This window comes from Pezoporus flaviventris, unplaced genomic scaffold, assembly GCF_033815535.1.
Source record: "Pezoporus flaviventris isolate CSIRO_AGI_PZ_B2104156 unplaced genomic scaffold, CSIRO_AGI_Pfla_v1 ptg000002l, whole genome shotgun sequence".
Lineage (NCBI taxonomy): Eukaryota > Metazoa > Chordata > Aves > Psittaciformes > Psittacidae > Pezoporus > Pezoporus flaviventris.
In genome coordinates this window covers 27419354-27437054 of record NW_026892550.1, presented here as the reverse complement: position 1 = coordinate 27437054, position 17701 = coordinate 27419354, and the positions used below count along the sequence as shown (strand labels likewise).

Below are 17701 nucleotides of genomic sequence, written 5' to 3'. Positions count from 1 at the left end.
GGTAGCTCCCCTGATCACTGTGGGATTTAACACTCTGCAAAAAAGTGAAAGTTATGATTTTTAATCCCTTTGGACTGCAGAGAAGGAACTTGAAGCTATCAGGAGATGAGTGTTCTATTAAGCAGGCTGTTAGATAAAAGAGGAGTTATTTTCAAGCAACTTTGTGGCATTTCTTACACTTTCATTCCCTTTGCCCTGATAGAAAGAGATGGATCTGTGCAGCAAGCTACTTCATTCTTAGTCCCGTTTAATTTTTTGAGTGTATCAATAGAGTGAGGTATTGCTTATTGAAAGATGTGTGGTAGCTGTTTTGAAAAACATGCAATGTTTATACTGGAATACTAAGTAACGTGCATAAACATAGATACTCTAAAGACTGTTAGATAGTCACACCTCTTGAGAAGTAAAATTCTGCAATTACAAGGTTTTGATAAACCCTTTCCTCACATTAAAATAATTGCTTTTGATTTTGACAGTAATGGGCTCCTTAGACTGTCTTGAAAATTGATTTCTTTAATGCTTTTTGCTAGTGTGATCAAGGAAGCAGTGTTAATAGCTCCTACTTAATATTTGTTTTGTTATAAGAAAAGTATATTTTGCTGAATAGAAGTGCCAGTCCAGAGAGTTACTGAAGGATGTTTTTGACTGCAGGTACTTCAGTACTTCCATGTAATGGCTCAAGAGGTTATTGTAAATTAAATCTTCCTCTGTAACAAATACAGTCATATTATAAGAAAATATTTAGGAAGATACATGTGCCTTATTGCACAAGTGTAAAATATTAAGAAAACACAGGATATGAAAGCGCCTTTTGGGTCACTTTGCCTAGTTGTTATCATAAGCAACCCTGAAATGAATGAATCCTCCTAAAATTGATAAATTGTACCTTCAAACATTTTTTTATGGCTTCCCTGGTTATTCTTATTCACGTGCTATACCAGAATCCTATTTCTTTAGATTTTGCAATCTTAATCACAGAATATTCTAAATCTAGAGCTCAGATCTGAAGATGAGAGTCCTAACTTGCAAGGTTTACCTTAAAATGGTCTTTGGTCTTTCTAATGGAGCAGCATGGATTTTCTGGTAATATTAAAAGGTCACTTGAGACGAGGAATCTTGGTGTTAAGGGTACTGATGGTAAATGACAATTTTTTTTCTAATGATTTTTATTATTTATGCAAACTGGACTGTTACTGAGAAGAGAGCAATCATTAGAGTAATGTAATTTTAACAGTCATCAACAAATTCTACTTGTCTGAGGCTAAGGAGGTAAAAAATGTTGGCTCTATCAGATACAGGGTAAATGGTCTAATGAGTACATAAAGAAAGCTATTTTTCAGCCAGTTTGTGGAATCCAATCTTTAAATTAACTTTTTATGATAACAATTTTCTGATTCTAAGTGTGTCATATATAAGTAACAAAAAAAATATTGCGAAAACCCCAGATATGCTGGAATAAACAAGTCAGTTAATTTTTCTCTGCGTGGCTGTGGTGTTCATAAGCTGTTGTTTATTTTTTTTAATTCTTCTTAGAGCAATGTGGATGAAATAAAGGCAGATTAGGAGCAAAAGGAAGCATTAAGATGGAAAATTATGTACAAGGAAAGACAATGAACTGTGATTATTTAGTAATATATCTAAAGAAGAAACAGAAGCAATTGCATTATAACATTGGAGGTTCAGGGTATGTATGAAGAAAGTACTTTGAACTATGAAGATAATTTAGGCAATATAGTAGTTTGTCTAAAGAAGATACAGAATCTCCCTTCAGGGAATAGAACAAGAGAAACTCAAATCATTATGTCAGGAGCAGTAAAGGTATAGCTGATTTTGCCGTAGTGCAAGCCAATACTAGAACCTCTTAACTTGAATTCAAGCAATTTAAGACATGCTTTATAATTTTTTAATAGAAACAAATGCTGATGTAAAGAATACTTGTTTATTGCTTTCTTTCTTTGCTGCCCCAACTTCTCCAGACTTGTAATGCCCAGTCCTGAATTGCTTGGAAAGCATAGTAGAAATGTAAGATGAAATTTGAGTTAAACATGTACTAGAGATGGGTGAATATTTTAACACAGCTTTTTTTTTTTTTTCAGAGAATAAAATCAAAACAGTAAAAGTCTTATTTTCTCTAATAACCTACCTTTTACTTATAAACTAGAATATAGAGATTTTGAGGAACTGCCTCCTTGGATGAGTTTATTACATGATTATTTTCACCTTCTGATTAGCTGGTTTCTGGAAGTATTTTTAAGCAGAAATTGGTACAAGCATATAGTGTTTAGTGGCAAGATCTGAAATTTTGATTGTGACAGGCTCATTGACAGGGCAAGTTGCAAACACAAGAAACACCAAATGTAACTGCATCAGCACAACTCATTTTGTATATGTGATTGAATGAATTACAAGGCATTTCCACCAAAATCATCTTTAAACTTCTAAATTCTACGTAATTTAGCATTAATTCAGTGTAAGAGCTGGAATACATGAGACGGATATGTTCTAAAAATTGTAGAGATTCCTAGAGAAACAGCAGAGTTGCTGCTCTAACACCTTAGTTAAGTCTTATGTATACACAACAAACAGTGGGACTCTACAGATCTCTTATGGTTTCTTATAGGTAAATATTACTTAAAGATTTATCAACAAAGATGACTGCTTTTGTCATCATGATTTGTTTATTTTCCTCCAGTATCAGTATGCTAGCAATTTGCAGTTTTTCATTGTTCTTTCTGAAGTCAGGCAACAACTTAAATAATAAAATACAGGGATAACATGTGATTAATTTTTCAGCATGGCTAAATTATCTTCAAGATGCTGTGTTGAAATTACAAGCAAGCCTCAGAGACAGAGAAGCACATTCAATAACCTGTGCAGTTTATGTGGAGTAAATAAACACGTCCATACCCGGTAATTTATTGTTAGTCTAATTAAAAAATCAGCAGTCTTACCAAGACTGTGTTATTAGTCCAGTTACAGTGACACTAACACCTATCATTCAAAGCATGCAATTATTATAGCTTCCTCCCAGTACTGACAAAATTAAAAGCAATATACACAAACTTCTGCTATCCAGACCTTTCTCTGGTGTTAGATTTGCCCTGCCTGCAAATGGTAACATGGAGTTGATGGTGAGGGATTCTTCCACCTTGTTCTTGGGTCCCACTTCAGTTACTTTTAATTTTTTTTTTTTTTTTTTCTTCATCACTCAGTGAAGTCTGTGCTATAGCCAAATGGTGAAATATTCAGCTCATAATGAAATAGATACATTTCAAATTTGTTTTCCAAACCTGAAGTCTATTGACAAAATTACTTTTAACCTTCTGTAATTAATTTGTCTTCATATATAGAAAGAAAGGGAGGAAAGATGATGACTGAAGGAATAATACTTCTCGATTTCCAACTTCTTGGTTTACATTCAGATGAGGGACAGACCTTCTTTACCTCATTTCTCTGTGTTTTCTGTTTCTTCCCTTTATCTAGTTCCTGGTGTCCTATAACTGGCTGTACATAGACCTGAAACCCTTCACTAGCTCTTAATAATTTTGCCAACATTTACAGAGAAGAACATTTACCATTGCTTGACTCTGTTTGGTACTTTCATTCCACCTGCATGAACTATGGAGTTGTAAGGAGTGTTCCACATTTTCTGACTCATTAAATATTGATTGTAAAAGTCTGTATTGCATAGAAATTATTTTTTGTTGGCCTGACCACACATTAACAGAATCACAGAATTTTAATGTAACAGAATATTGACTAAAATGGTAAAGCAGAGAACATGCATCAAAATAAAGAAAGAATTAATTTCTTTTCCAAAAGTTTAAGATATATTAGGTATAACATTATTCACTTCTATAATGTTTGGTCTAGACTACTGTCCTGGGTTCAGCAGTAGCAGTGACTTTTTCTCCTCCTTAGTAGCTGGTGCAGTGTTGTGTTTTTGACTTTCGGCCTGGGAACAGTGCTGATAACACCGATGTTCTTAGTTGCTGCTCAGTAATGTTTACTCTGACCAAGGACTTTCTGAGTCTCATGCTCTGCCAGGGAGGAGGGGAAGCCAGGAGGAAGCAGAGAAAGGACATCTGACCCAAACTAGCCAAAGGGATATTCCATACTACAGCACGTCATACCCACTATATAAACTGGGGGCAGTTACCAGGAAGGGCTTAGATCACTGCTTGGTCAGGCTGGGTATCGGTCGGCAGGTGGTGAGCAGTTGTATTGTCTTCTCTTGTTATTTCCCTTGTCTTTATTATTATTGGTGGTAGCAGCAGTGGTTTGTGTTATACCTTAGTTACTGGACTGTTCTTATCTCAACCTGTGGGAGTTACATCCTTTCAATTCTCCTTCCCATCCTTCTGGGTGCTGGGGGGAGGAAGAGTGGAGAGTGAGAGAATGGCTGCATGGTTCTGAGTTACGGCTGGGCTTAAACCACGACAAGTACATATCCTCTCACGACATAGTTTCTGTTAGAGTTGTACGCATTCAGTGGGTCTGAAAATCTTGTATTTATTGTTTAAATTCCAGAATATTGGATATCTAGGGGTAGAAGAATTGCATAGTTAGGTTCTGTGTTTTTCATAGAATCATAGAATCATAGCATAATTAGGGTTGGAAAGGACCTTAAGATCATCTAGTCCCAACCCCCCTGCCATGGGCAGGGACACCTCACACTAAATCATATCACCCAAGGCCTCTTCCAGCCTGGTCTTGAACACTGCCAGGGATGGAGCATTCACAACCTCCCTGGGCAACCTATTCCAGTGCCTCACCACCCTAACAGGAAAGAATTTCCTCCTTATATCCAGTCATCTAAACTTCCCCTGTTTAAGTTTTAACCCGTTACCCCTTGTCCTATCACTACAGTCTCTAACGAAGAGTCCCTCTCCAGCGTTTGCTTTAAGAACATGCAATTTATACATGATTGTAAAAAATCCAGTAATATGAAACATAAGAGTTCTAGGAAGATTGTACCTTAATCTAGATTAATCTATGAGATCACGTAGTATTCTGCCTTTTTCACTTGACAATAAAGGATACATCCATGTCTGAAGAAAAATAGCACAAGTACCTAGACCAGGGAATAAAATCAAACATTTAAGCATGAAAAGTGCATTTTTTTCTTATTGTCTGGTCTGGGTAGGTCTGTATTTTCTGTTCATACGTATATTTCAAGATTACTTTTATAACTGAAGAATCCAGATCATGCTCCCCACATTCAAAAATCACTGTAAAGGACAGAATATATTCAATAGATTATTTTTTTCTTAGTTTATATCCCTTTAAATGTTGCTGCACAGTACTATAGTAGCTTCTTCCCCTTCTTTTCCCTGGTATTCACACAGGGTCAGCTGTTATTTTCAGCAGATGAATGAAGGCAGATGTTTCCATCAATCCAGATTTTTGCCATTCCGATATGTTGTACTGGGTATATTCCTATCATTTTTACCTTTAATTTTGGCTACTGAAATTCAGTTATCCTTCTTGTTAATTCAGGCAAATACACTCTGTTTTCATTTCTGATACCACTACCCTTTTTGTTTACGCAGAACTGTAGCTGTCTACAGTTTTTCTTTCAATTGTACATCCATAAGTATGTACAGGTATAATTTTTCTCCAGCTGGAGTTATGTTCCAACTCTGCTTATGAAATCCAGCTTTTTGTGTGTTTGAACACAATACAAGTAATTTCCCTTGTAATCTTCCTCCCAACCTTTTGTGTATCTTTTCCTTTTTATCAAGTGTAGCTGCTAATATCTTTCATCTTAATTGTCCCATCACTGTTCCTCTATATAGTCTGCTTTTTTATGCATTCATATAAAATTCAGTATTCTTTTTCCATCTTCAGTATAATTCACCACTGCTTCATTGCTTCAACTGCCTTTCTTTCCTTTTGCATAGCATATTTTTACACTACAGATGTTTCATCTGTGGTCTTTCATAGCACTACAACCGCATCATCCAGAATCCTTTCCATGTTTAGGCTCAGCTGTTATGCCAAAGTGGCAACAGGCAGTGAATGCTTATTAATTTATAGGACACTGTGTTTAGGCACTTTCTTTAAACACTACTTTTTAAAAATTCTTATTTTATTTTTTCGCTTCTCCAGGTTTTGTGCAGTGCTTCTTTCTTCAGACTGTGAGCTTTTGGAGACAGAATGTGGGTTTAAAGACATACTCAGAAAACAAGCAGAATACCACGTATAACTGCAGAACTTCTGAAAAACTTGAATATTATTGATAATAATGTATTTCCTGGACCACCAACTACTTTGTTGTTCCTGTTGTAAAGTACTGAAACAGATATTTGGTGTATTTTATTAAGGAAAACAGGAAGAATGCCATACAATACTGAAATAAAAAATCTTACTCATCCATGTTTTAGTCACTTCAGATTAAGCATCACTTCAATTTAGTTTTCCCTGCGCTTGTAGGTGTAAATTGTTATATGATTCTAAGCAAAAATCTTGTGATGCAAAGAAAATCATGCACCACCTACCACGGACTGATTCCCAGTCATTCTCCAAGCAGTGGCACCTTGAAAGATGATCCTCCTTCTCCCTCCACTTCTTTCTCTATCACCACTTTTTATTGCTGAGCCTAATGTTAGATGTATGAAATATTCCTTTAGCCAGTTTGGGTCAGTTGTCTTGGCTGTGTGCTCCCAAATCCTTGCCCATCCTCTCTCTACTTATTGGAGGACACAGAGGGACTAAAAACGAGAAATACTTGATACTGTGCAAGCACAGTTCAGCAATAACCAAAGCATCAGTGTGTTATGAACAGTGTTTCAGCAAAAATCTGAAGCACAGCACCATACAGACTGCTATGAAGAAAGCTAACTTCATCCCAGTCCCAGTATGTGAAATTAGCATTTAATTGTTGGAAGAAAGTACTGGAATAGTTCTTTCAAGTCTATTTTTCCCTAGAGTAAAGTAAGTTCACACCAAAATGATAAACTGAGTATCCATTGCCTGGAAAGCCTAAAGTAATGTAGACAGTTTATTCTGAAGATTAGCAAAAGGAATGGCTAAAATGAATTATATTAATAATATTATATCAAAATCATATCTAGAGGAAGATGCAAATATGTTTTAAGACAGAATTCTTTTGTGGTTCTCTTTTAAACTTCTCTATATTAATTTTCATCTTTCGGGAGGAACTCCAAAGTTAAACTGATCTTCATGGTTATAAGTGCATTAAGTGAACCAGGATACTGGGCCTTCTTCTGATTACTCTTTTCAATCCTAATAACTTTTAATCCAGTCCTGTTACTTCTGGAAAGTCTTGAATTTTTCACTATAACAGCATAGTTCTAACTCAATGAAAATCTTTTCTTATTCCAACTCCTCTTTAAACTGGGTGAGGAATTACTGATGAAGAAAATGTACTGGGCAGTGATTCTATGAAAGGGGAGAGCATCATTGTGTCGTAGTACGTGTGTGACTGTTTATTTTACTATTCAGTCTTAGTCATTACACATTTCAGGAATTTACTTTCTGGAAGATTATTACATTTATCAAGCAGTTAAGGTCACAGGCACACTCTTTCAGTTCTATATCTTAGTTGTGGCATACACTCCAGAATGTAGTCTGTCTTCTTGTATTGAGTAATTTTACGGAAACTAGAGTGCTCTTGTCTGTCCAGTGCCCACGTGTATTCAAAATCTTGGGCTCTGGTAGGTGAGTACCTCATTGCTGAAGAATTAAAGAATGAGGGCTTAGAAATGTCACTCAGGAAAGGAGAAGCCCTAATGGATGCATCATTAATTTGTTTCTGAGATTCTGGCAGTTTTGAGTTGCTCTACAAATTAACTTGCCACAGCTAAAAATAAACAGAGAAAATCCAATAAGTACCAAACATTAGTGAACAAATAAATTTCTGTGCTTCAATTCCCCTTCAGTACCATAAGAACAGTATCACTTGATATAAAGCCACTGCAAGTATTTTGAAAATTAATTAATAGTTGTGAAGAGCTGTGTGACTTCAGCAATAAACACTTATGAGAAGAGAAGCCAAGAGGGAAACTGACAGTACTGTCTTCAAAGCACGTTTTTAACAGAGTGCAATAGATGCAAAGAAAATAATGAGGCAAAGCAAAATAGTGATTAGCCAACCTTGTGTGGAATTAGCTGGGATTCGATGGTAGATAGTATGTATAACTATAGATTTTATTGTTTGCATACATGCAAGGTGGAACAGATAGAATTTTTCTAGGCAAACTTAATTTCAGCATTTCCAGTTTTCTGTAATTTTGACTTTGTATTATTTCAGCCTTTCCCCCTACCTCCACTTTTATTGTACGTATTATTTTGTGCCTGACAGTTACAAATGTTCCATAGAAGCAGATAAAACAACATATTGAATTTGCCTTTTCAGTTAGAAAATATTTTTACATCCAAATCATAGAATCATAGAATTGACTGGGTTGGAAAAGACCTTTAAGATCAATAAATAGGTACGTATTTCTTGTTGAGTATTTATTTGCTGAGAAAAATAGAGCATGGTGGTTGTTTTTTTTCTCAAGTGATTCTTTCCTATTACGATTTTATAAATTATTACTATAGCATATCTAGAAAAACAGGGTTGCTGAAATTGAGTATTAATGGATAATAATGCAGATTACACATTCAGAAGTAAAGTCTGTCTTACTTCCTTTTCAAAAATAGTCACCACTCTCTTATATTGCACTTTGTTAGAAAGCCTACAAATGCTTGATGTTTTATGTGTGAAATAATTTTTATAGACATCTGATATCTTGATTTAAGGAAAACATTTTAAAATATTACATTACTTCTTTAAAAAGCATTTGGTAATTCAGCTATCATAGTGTGCTGGTTTTGGCTGGGGTAGAGTTAATTTTCTTCATGTTAGTTGGTATGGGGCTATGGTTTGGATTTGTGCTGGAAACAGTGTTGATACAGGGATGTTTCAGTTATAGCTGAGTAGTGCTTACACAGAGTCAAGGCCTTTTCTGCTCTTCACACCACCCCACAGCGAGTAGGCTGGAGGTACACAAGAAGCTGGAAGGGGACACAGCCAGGACAGCTGACCCCAACTGACAAAGGGGATACCCCATATCATATGGCATCATGCTCAGCATATAAGGCTGGGGGAAGAAGGAGGAAGAGGGGATGTTCAGAGTGACAGCTTTTGTCTTTTCAAGTAACTGTTACATATGATGAAGCCCTGCTGTCCTGGAGATGGCTGAACATTGCCTGCTGATGGGAAGTGGTGATGGAATTCCTTGCTCTGCTAGTGTGCAGCTTTTGCTTTCCCTACTAAACTGTCTTAACCCACATTTTTTCTCACTTTTACTCTTCTGATTTTTCCCCCATCCCACTGGATGGGGTGTGTGTATGAGTGAGCAGCTACATGGGGTTTAGTTGCTGGACAAAGTTAAACCATGATATATAGTTTGAATACAACAACACTTCTAACAAAAGTTGAAGAAAAGTTCTTGGCTTTATTTAATCAGTTACACATTTTGGTAAACATATAAACTATTACAGAGTCTGTGAATTTCTCTTGATGCCATTACTTTAACAAGGATATTCCATACTATAGAAAGCCTTAACATTACATTTTGTTATTCCATATTTCTTTGCTTTGGAAAGGAGTTCAGTATATTTTCTGACTCTGGTAGTTTCTGGGTTTGTAGTCAGAAGCATGTAGGCTTCAAGTCCTATAACTCATATGTGAAGTCATGATTTCTAACAGTATGTTCTTTACAGATCTGTTATAGCGTGGAAAGCTACCTATCACATATCCTTGCTGTGTTTCGGAAACTTTATCGGCTGAATTGCATTGTATGAAGTGTAATTCTGTTTGTTGTCAGAAAGAATTAACATTTTCACAGTTTTGCTTCAGATGTGGATGGAGTGATGTCAATCAAATATCTGCCATACTGGCATCATTTGATTTGAAAGGGAATAGCTGTAATGGTATAGTGGCTACACCATCCTTAGATAAGCATAATAGTGTTTGACTCGGCGTCCTCTTCCAGCATCAGCTGTAGCAGTTGGGTACACTTTTATCTAGCTATTTACAACTGCCCAGCAAGTGGAGGTTATTTGTTTCACAATTCAGACAACAGAACAGAAATGCAAGTTCTTACTGTTTTGCTACATTAGGGTCAGCAATGGCATCAAAACATTTAATCAGCAATTAAGTTAAATGTGGCAATTTTGCACTTAAGCGGATCTAGCTGAATTCCACTGCCTGTATGGTAAAGAATTATCTTCTGTCAGTATTATAGTAACAAGCATCCAGGGGTAAAAAGTCTTGAATTTCTATCAGAATGCAAAAGGATTCTGTCTCAAGCAAGTTTCATTGATTTTCTGTAAGAATAAAACCAAAGCCTTATTTTTCATAGTTTTTCCTGTAAAAATGCAGCCAAAGCCAATAAATGCAACTATTCTTTGCTTATATGATATTAAACATTGAATCGTTTGGTTTGCTTGTTATATCCAGGCTTTTGCAATGGCCCCTTTCCTATTTTTATTCAGATAAACCAAAAAAATAACAGCTGAAAACAGCCCTCAACATTTTTGAAGTTCTTCTTTTCACCAGCAACATGTTCCTAGTAGTGACGATCAACTACTAATAAAAGCCCCCTTTTTTCTTTCTTCGTGTATGATATTTTCCTAATAATGACATAAGATTTTTTCTATTATTTCACTATGTAAAAATAGCAGATTGCTTCCTAATGTTATATATATATATATTTAGAGAAAATTAACTAGTGATGTAGAAGTTGTAATTCTAGATCTAGCTTCACCTCTTCAGCAAAGGAATACTTAGGTTCTACATTTGTACCCTTGCATTAGGTACAGCTAAGGAATAATGTATGCAGTTCATCATCAGGCTACACAGTTTAATACCTCGATCCTAGATGAAGCTTTACCTATAAATCCTCCCCCATCTAGCTGCTGTCCAAGATCATCAGAGGAGCTCCGAACAGCGGGACAGTATTCATTAGTTTTAGGTATTAGGCCAGCTACTGTGTTCTTTTTAGCTTGTTCTGGATAAGGTTATTTTCTAAAGTGAATTATATATATTATTAATTGTAGGATGGAATGGGAAATTTGAGAGTGACTAAAAAAGGAATACGACTTGAAGGAATATCTGAATTTCTACTTCCATTATACGTGAAAGAAATCCATTCCCGAAAGGTATGTGGTTTTAATCTTTTGTTTCTTAATTTACAGCTAACATAAATTAATTTCTTCAGTCTCAAACTACAAAGTTTAATTCTTACACCTCCTAAATTAGCAATCAGTAGAGGTTTGCCTTGAGAATATCTTAACAATGAAAGCTTCCTTCTTGTCAAAAATGATTTTTTTTTTCTTTTGAAACCTTGCTTGGCTCTTGAAAGAAATGTTTCATCCTAAAGAAAGGAGATTCTAAGCATGTATATTTTATACTTCAAATGACCTCAGCACTGGGAATGGAACATTTTATTCTTTATTTGATGTGAACTCCAGAAACACAGGATTCATGTTATGTGCAAAATGCAGTGAAATAAAGAATGGGTTTGTACATGCTTAAGTTCTTTCTGGCATTAGCTAGTGTGATTTCTGGTTTTTTGTTGCTGGATATTTTCTTTTTTTCCTCATTAGGTACAGGCAATCTTGCTAAATTGCATAATGTCTCTAGGATTTAATTCTTCAAAAAGAACCATTTTTAATATTGCGTTAATGCAATTGTTTTACCATAAAGCACTAGGTTGTTACAGAGGAAGAAAGAAAATCAAGATACTAGGCATTCAGAAATGAAATGTAGCTTATTTTATCTCATTTATTTTGATTCAGTTATGCTGTTTATATTTTCAATAGATTAAAAGAAACTGGAAATTTCTTAAGTTTTTTTTTTACCATGCAAGTGATCATCTATGATCAGAGTGGAATGTTATTATGTTTTTCAGTCAGTCATTTGCAAAGAATTTTAGCATGCATACTGCAAAAATTAACAGGACTGAAGAATACGTTTACACTAAATGCCTTTAGGGTAAGTTCTGTCTGCTGAAAACTCTTTTATGTATATAAAAAAGTCTCAGGTATATTCAGAAATGAGATCATGACAGTTTCCCATTTATCTTAGTTAGTTTACTCTTGTGTTAATAAATGTGTGAGGTAGTCTTTGTCCTTTTTTTTCTGTAAAACAGAGTAGCAACCTTGTCCTAAGTAATGGAAAATTGCATAATCAATTGACAGTGTATCCTCAACAATGTTGACTTTTGATCACTTTACGGAACAGACATTCTTTTACTTTCCAACTCACTATACATACCAGTGTTTACAAAATCTTGTTCATGATGCTGCTTTTATAATGGTAGATAAAAATATTAATAACTAAGACAAATCTATAATAAAACATTTAGTAATTATTTCTAAATAAATACAAATATCAGCATTTTGAGGAACGTGGAAACAGTGGAACACTCAGTGCATAAGTACATTAAATGACCATTTAAGTACAAAACACTGATACCAAAAGTAAATCAATAAGGCCAGATTCCTCCTAAAATCAGAAAGGCATTTATGAAAGGAAACTTTGGCTGTGAGTTTATTTTTTCCTGCACCACCTTGCCATAGAAAGGTGTGATCACTTCTAAAGTTCTTTAAAATTTTGAAACTCTAGAATTCATTAAATTACCTATAATAATGTCTTTTATCTATACATAAATATTTTAAGGGTTCAGTTAGACCTCAATGTCTAGTACAACATATCATGCCTAAACAATAAACGTCTTTAGTATGAATATTCTAATATGCAGACTTTATGAAATAGATGTAATATTTCCAGGTTGTATAATCTTTCAAGGAGCATGCTATTTCTTAAGGGTAGCAGAACATTAGTCATGTTTTGCAGATTTTCCCCAGTTCCTTTCTGCATGTGGATGGTGTCTGTTGTTATTCTGTTACTGTATGTGAGAGTTATGATTTTGGATATTTGCTTGCACAGTGCTTTGTATTGCAGAGCATTGGTTCTGGTTAAAGTAAACATGGAAACTTTTGTAGGGTCCAAATATCACTCAGAGCTGCTAACAAATCTCGGGGGAAAATATACACAGAAATGTAACTACTGTAAGGGAGCAGGATGCAAAGTCTAGCAGGAGCCTGATGCAAGGTCATGCTAGTCCTGTGAGGCTCATGAAAAATAGATAGACCTGTCAGTAAGTGGCCTCAAACCAGCAGAAGAAAAGAGATAGAGCTGATCATTAACTGGACAAAATACTTAAAATAAAGTATTTTTGGTGTCGCAGGTCTGCTTATATCTATTAACATTAAACCACTTGTTACCTAAATAAGAAAGTAGAATGTACATAAACTTGGTTCTCATCTTGCAGTGCTTGTGAACTGAGTTCATGTTCTAGTCTTTTGCTAACTTGCTCAGTATTTGTGATAAAGTTTCAGTAACTTGTGATGTATGCAGTTGGGCATGTCATGAGGGAATGCCGAAAAAACCCTGTGGAGCTGTATTAAGCTTTACAGTAGGGATTTGTGATGTCTCTGCATGGTGTTTCCCCAGGCTTGTGGTATCTCCATATGACATTAGCTGTTTTGCCACACTTACCTTGGTGCTGTAGAAATTTAAGAGTGGGCCAGGTCTTCTGAGCTCTTGTTAGCCACTGCAGTGAATTCTGAAGAACTATCCTGATCACCAGCCATTTTGTATCACTTTGGGTGCTACAGAAAGCAATGATTTTCCACATCTCTTTTTTTGAAGCAGTAATGATTAAAGTTAGATATATATGGAGTTAAAATGTACATGGAATCAGAAACTCATTAATAGCTGATGTCTTTGCAGTCTTTTACATATTGCTTATTTATTTTCTAAAATAATAGTTTTCTCTTTAAGCAAAAGAACACAGTCATTGAAGTCACATAATTCTATTAACTCCTGAGATACCTTGAAACATATTAAATAATATCACTGTGTAACGAGTCTGTTTCCTCTGAACTGGTGACATGGTTTGTAGAATGGCCTTGTGGGGACCTCTAGAGTTCTGCAGGTCAGGGCATCACTGCTTTCCCATTAGTCAGCACAAAGCAGAGAAGGGTAGAAAGTCCAGTGATATTAGCAGCGGGTATGCTGTATTATGGGTAAGAGGCACTAATGGAGTTCTTATGCATATTCTAGAGCTATCTTTTAGTTAGCTAGATCTGGAGCTGATAAAATGTGTTCATTGATATTGCAGGGTTCACCTCTGATTCTGATAGTGACCTACTTCTGATATGAGTCCCAGGCAGTCTGTTGAGCAGCTATGACGAACTGAGCTCTCCACTACTGCAATTCAAATGTGAAGGGTGGCTAGATTTAATACTGTAAAGTTCACATATGTTTATAGATGCTAAAATTGCCACTTTTGCCTGCAGTATACCTGGATCCTCAAATAAGATTATTTATGCAGGGTTAAATGCAGACCTTAAACTGCCTTTATCATTGAATCATAAAATCCCTTTGGCTACTGTGGGTTGTGTGTCCTGTCTCTTCTCCCTCACAGCTTATTGTGCTCCTCCTCACTGGCACAGAGCACAAGAGACTGAAAAGTCCCTGATCAGAGTAAGTGCTACTGACCAACAACTAAAACATCAGTGTGTTACCAGCATTATTTTCAGACTAAAGCCAAAACACAGCACTGCACCAGCTACTAGGAGGAAAAATAACCGTCCCAGCTGAAACCAGGAAAATTCTGTAATACTTTGAGTAAGTCAGAGAAGAAATAAAATGTCTGGTGATATTTTCTCCTGACAATATACAATTTGCTAACAGTAGTAATGAAAACCCCAGGTTTTCAGTAAACTGAATAGTCACTCCTGTTTTGTCTGTAGAAGTTGTGTAAATAAGAAGGCTGCTCAGAGGTTGCTGATGGTGACCTTGCTTCTCTTGCTTTGTCCTTTCTACTCTATTAAGTTAGTGGTGTCTACAAGCCACAGTCTTCTACATAAAACACACTTACATAAAAAATATATTTCTATATTTTCACCAAATGACTTAATAATTTGTCAGAACTTGAACTGATACATCAGAATCTGAGCAGATAAGGTTCTTTTGATTCTGAATTAACAACTTTATATCCCTGAGAAAAGGATACTCTATAACTTCAATTTTCTGAGAGTTTCATTTTGACTATGGCTGGGCTAGTAGTATATTTTTGTTCAAGTTACTAGTCTGAAACCAGTAAGTTTAATCTAGACGTTACATTTTCCATGTTCATATCATTTACATTAATATCATACAAAGAAACAATACGAACTATATTCTTTGTAGTGTACCATTAATGAGATGGATGAAATCAAATAACACATAATGCAATAACCTGAATAATTGCAATATTCCAGTTCTTTGGGATAAAATTTTTTTATCATCCTACTACTGCATCCATACTACTGCATTTGTGAATAGAAACAATCAAGGTACAGTTTTATTAGTTTGTTATATAACAATAAACACAGCTAATGGTGCTTTCTTGAGAATGTATTCTGGCTTTATTAATCTTTTTCATTTGCTCATGCAGTACTTAAGGGCTGAAGAAAATTAAATTTTCTTTGTGTTAAATTGTTTCAATTTCAGATAAAACAAGTAACTAATTGTCCCTTAAGCTAGGGGGATTGCTTTGTTTTTTTCTTTACAACTAACAAGGTAAAAAAGGTATATTAACTGAATATAAAAAACATATGTTTGCCAGAGATATCCTTAGAGAGCACAGAAGTTAATGATTCAGTTAAAAGTAATTAGAAAAAGGTCTACGAAACAAGAAACACTGAATACATATAAACACAGGAAACTCTGAAAACTCTGTGCATATCTTTAATTATCAAAAATGTGATAGCTTGAGAATTAAGAAATTGTAGGTAGTTTTCAAAGCAGAACTTCTCTCAGGTATTCTTTCTCTCCAGATTTTCACTCTAGAGCCTGAATATTCTTCTAAATATATAGTTTTATTTTACTTTGATTCGGGTTTGGAAATAAAGCAATCTTGACAAAAACATTTCTGCAACAGATTTCTTTTTTTCACTGTGTCTCTAAGTGTACACAATCATCAACATATAATTGATCTTTGTCAATTCCTGCCAGCGCGTTGCAAGTATTTAGCTTCATGTTTTGGGGCTTAGATGCCTCTTAAGAACCCCAAATTCTTTTTCTGACAGAATGCCTTTGTTGAGCTTCTCTCCCTGATAGGGTTGTAAAAAAGCATCATAGGAGATCACATCAAAAGTCCTTCTGAAGTTGAGGAAGGACATCCACTGTTCTTGTGCTTTGAGCCAGTCTGCTCATTATACAAGACAATCAAATCAGGTGCTCTTTGCACCTGACTCATTTTTTTTTCCATGCTCATTTTTTTCCTAAATGCCTTCTTTTCCTTCATCTACTTTGCAGTGATTTTCAGCAGGATCTCCTCCATAATCTTTCTAGGAATTGTAGGGCTGTAGTTTCCAAAGTCTGTCTTCCTTGCAAGATGTTCATAATCTCTTGCAAGATCCTGCAAGTATGTTGTACTTGTTGATTTGGGGGCTGAGGAGGAACGCGTTTCCCCACCCTCCCCTGAAACATATTCTTCTAAAAATTCAAGGCCAAGTTGTTTGTTGTATCCACTCTTTTTTCTGCCTACAACATACCCCATTGTCATGCAGTAAAACTAGTTTGAAAATCCTGCAGTCCTAAAATACTGAGGTATATAGGTATCAGAGAAATTGCAATTAGGGCATGTCATTGCTCTCACCTGTTTTGTACTATCAAAAAAGTCACAAAGGTATCTAAGAATCAACCACCTTTATTGCTCACTGTGAAATGCAATGCCTGTTTCTGCAGCTGCATGCCTCAGTCCTCTCAAATAAAATCTGCTATAATCCCCAGTTCATTTTTCTGATACCTACGCTTCAGCCTTGCCCTTGAATCACTCACCTATCACTGAGAATAAAGTTGTTATTATGGTATAAAGGACTCCTTAAGCAATTTTGGCTCTCAACATGATATAGATCTGATGCACTGAAAGTCCAGTGTCACTTTATTGGCTGTGAACAAGATATAAGGTTTTCTTAATCACAAGCTTTGCCAAGGGACAAGTCACTCTTATATTTGTTGGTGGTCTCTGTAGGAACTTCCAGTCTGAAATTGAGTTGGCTGTTCTTACTCTTCACTGGCAACTGATAAAAACTTTCATGATTCATGATTTTGTCCTTTACTTGTTATGCTTCACTGAAACCTATCTGAGGGTCAGCAGTTGAACAGCCATATATTTTGAATATATCATTTTTTTCAAGTCAGCCTGTATTTCTCTTATTGTTACTGTGACTTGTTGTTCAGTCAAGGAGGATCTCTGCTTTTTATGCTGAACATTCTGAGTTAATATTAGCCAAGCCTTTTACTTTGTTTGATGACAGCTCATGAATAAATTAATGAGTGGCCTATATCCACACAATTTTACACCAGTCTGAGCAGCTAAATTTGATCTGGGAACACTCCTTCAGAAGGATGTGGTGACATTAATGAAGTACCAACTCTTTTTCTGGGATTTGTTGTTGTTTTCAATATCAATTGCATTTTCATTTTTCTAAGTACTTCCTTCATGTAATACATCTGTATTCCACTGGGGCAAATTTAAGTGAAACCATGTGATATTCCACTTTGGAGTTCATCATGTCTTGTGTCTGATCTTAATACTCATTCAAACTGAATTTGATTTGAGCTGAT

At 35.5% G+C, this 17701-nt stretch overlaps 1 protein-coding gene across 3 annotated transcripts in view; it reads left to right on the top strand.

Moving 5' to 3' along the window:
- Window positions 1-17701, top strand: part of SGCZ (sarcoglycan zeta) — a 441993-nt gene that overhangs the window by 307088 nt on the left and 117204 nt on the right. For all 3 annotated transcript variants that reach the window (XM_061473161.1, XM_061473145.1, XM_061473153.1), the window contains exon 3: window positions 11074-11175. In XM_061473161.1, the coding sequence (XP_061329145.1) occupies window positions 11074-11175 (102 nt within the window). The remainder of the gene's footprint in view (window positions 1-11073; window positions 11176-17701) is intronic.